Raw genomic sequence first — 1,040 nt, forward strand, 5'->3', positions numbered from 1 at the left:
TGCCCCTCACGCCGCGTCCGGGGAGCTCCCCGCACCCCCACTCACCTTGCCTCCCGTCGGGGAAGAGGAGCGAGCCGCCGGCCGGCGGGGCCCGGCCCAGGCAAAGCGCTTGGGCGTGAAGGACGAGGAGCCAGAGGGAGAGGTGTGCCGCCCGGCTCGGCGGGACACATGGCATGGTGCGGGGCGGGGAGCTGCCAGCGGGGGGCCGCGCCCCCCGACGCCTAGCCGGGCCGCGGCATGGCCGGGCGGCGGGACAGCGGCCGAGCGGCCTCCCGGCGCCGCCGGGACACAGGCGCCGCTCCACGGAAGGGCTGCGCGGGGCCGTCCCGGTGTCTGGTTTCTGCCGGCGGAGGAAGGAGGGAGCCGCTCCCGGGAGCCCCCGCCGCGGAGCCGCCGGGGTTAACGCGGCGGAGCGAACCGGGACGGGGCCAGCGGGGAGGGGAGGAGAAGAGAGGCCGCCGGCGGGGGCTGCCGCCCCCCCCCACACCCCCCACTCCGCCCTCCTCGGCGGCAAAGGTGGGGCGTGAGCCCCGGCAGCTCTCGGGGAGGGCCGTCCCGCACAAGGCAGCCTCCCCTCCCCGGCCCCACGCTGAGGGGCCAGGAGAAGGAGCCCGCTGCGGCCTCGCAGCCCCACACCCGCCCAGGCAGAGGTGGGGCGGGGGGAGGTTTGTGGGTGTGTGTCCCCACCTCGGCTTGTGCCCAAACGGCTCGAAGCACGCGGGTCCTCAACGCCTTTTCCGCCATTTCCCACCACAGCAGCGAGGGACCGGGGGGGCCGCACCCCGACGGAGGCCCCCGGAGGGTGGGTGGCAGCCCGTGGCCCCTCAGGGCCTGACCGAAGCCTTTGGGCCCCGCAGAGCCAGAGCCCGGCTCCCCCGAGGTTGTTCTGTGTTTTAACGGGGTGCTGTCACGTCGGGGTTACTACTGAGTGCCCTCCCTTTTGGGGGGGCTTCTAATCGCCTTGGCGCCTCAGTTTTTCAGTGTGTGCCATGGGCTGTCCACCAAGGATTCCCTCAGGTGGCCTCTGCCAAGGCTAGCAC

General features: G+C 74.1%; 1 protein-coding gene across 1 annotated transcript in view; it reads right to left on the bottom strand.

Annotated features, from left to right (window-relative positions):
• ADAMTS12 (ADAM metallopeptidase with thrombospondin type 1 motif 12) overlaps window positions 1-402 on the bottom strand; it is a 178,868-nt gene extending 178,466 nt beyond the window's left edge. The window contains exon 1 of the mRNA XM_014953998.1: window positions 46-402. Within this exon, the coding sequence (XP_014809484.1) occupies window positions 46-175 (130 nt within the window). The 5' untranslated portion in view covers window positions 176-402. The remainder of the gene's footprint in view (window positions 1-45) is intronic.
• Window positions 403-1,040: the final 638 nt, after the last annotated feature.

This window comes from Calidris pugnax, unplaced genomic scaffold (assembly GCF_001431845.1).
Source record: "Calidris pugnax isolate Ruff unplaced genomic scaffold, ASM143184v1 scaffold178, whole genome shotgun sequence".
Taxonomy (NCBI): Eukaryota; Metazoa; Chordata; class Aves; order Charadriiformes; family Scolopacidae; genus Calidris; species Calidris pugnax.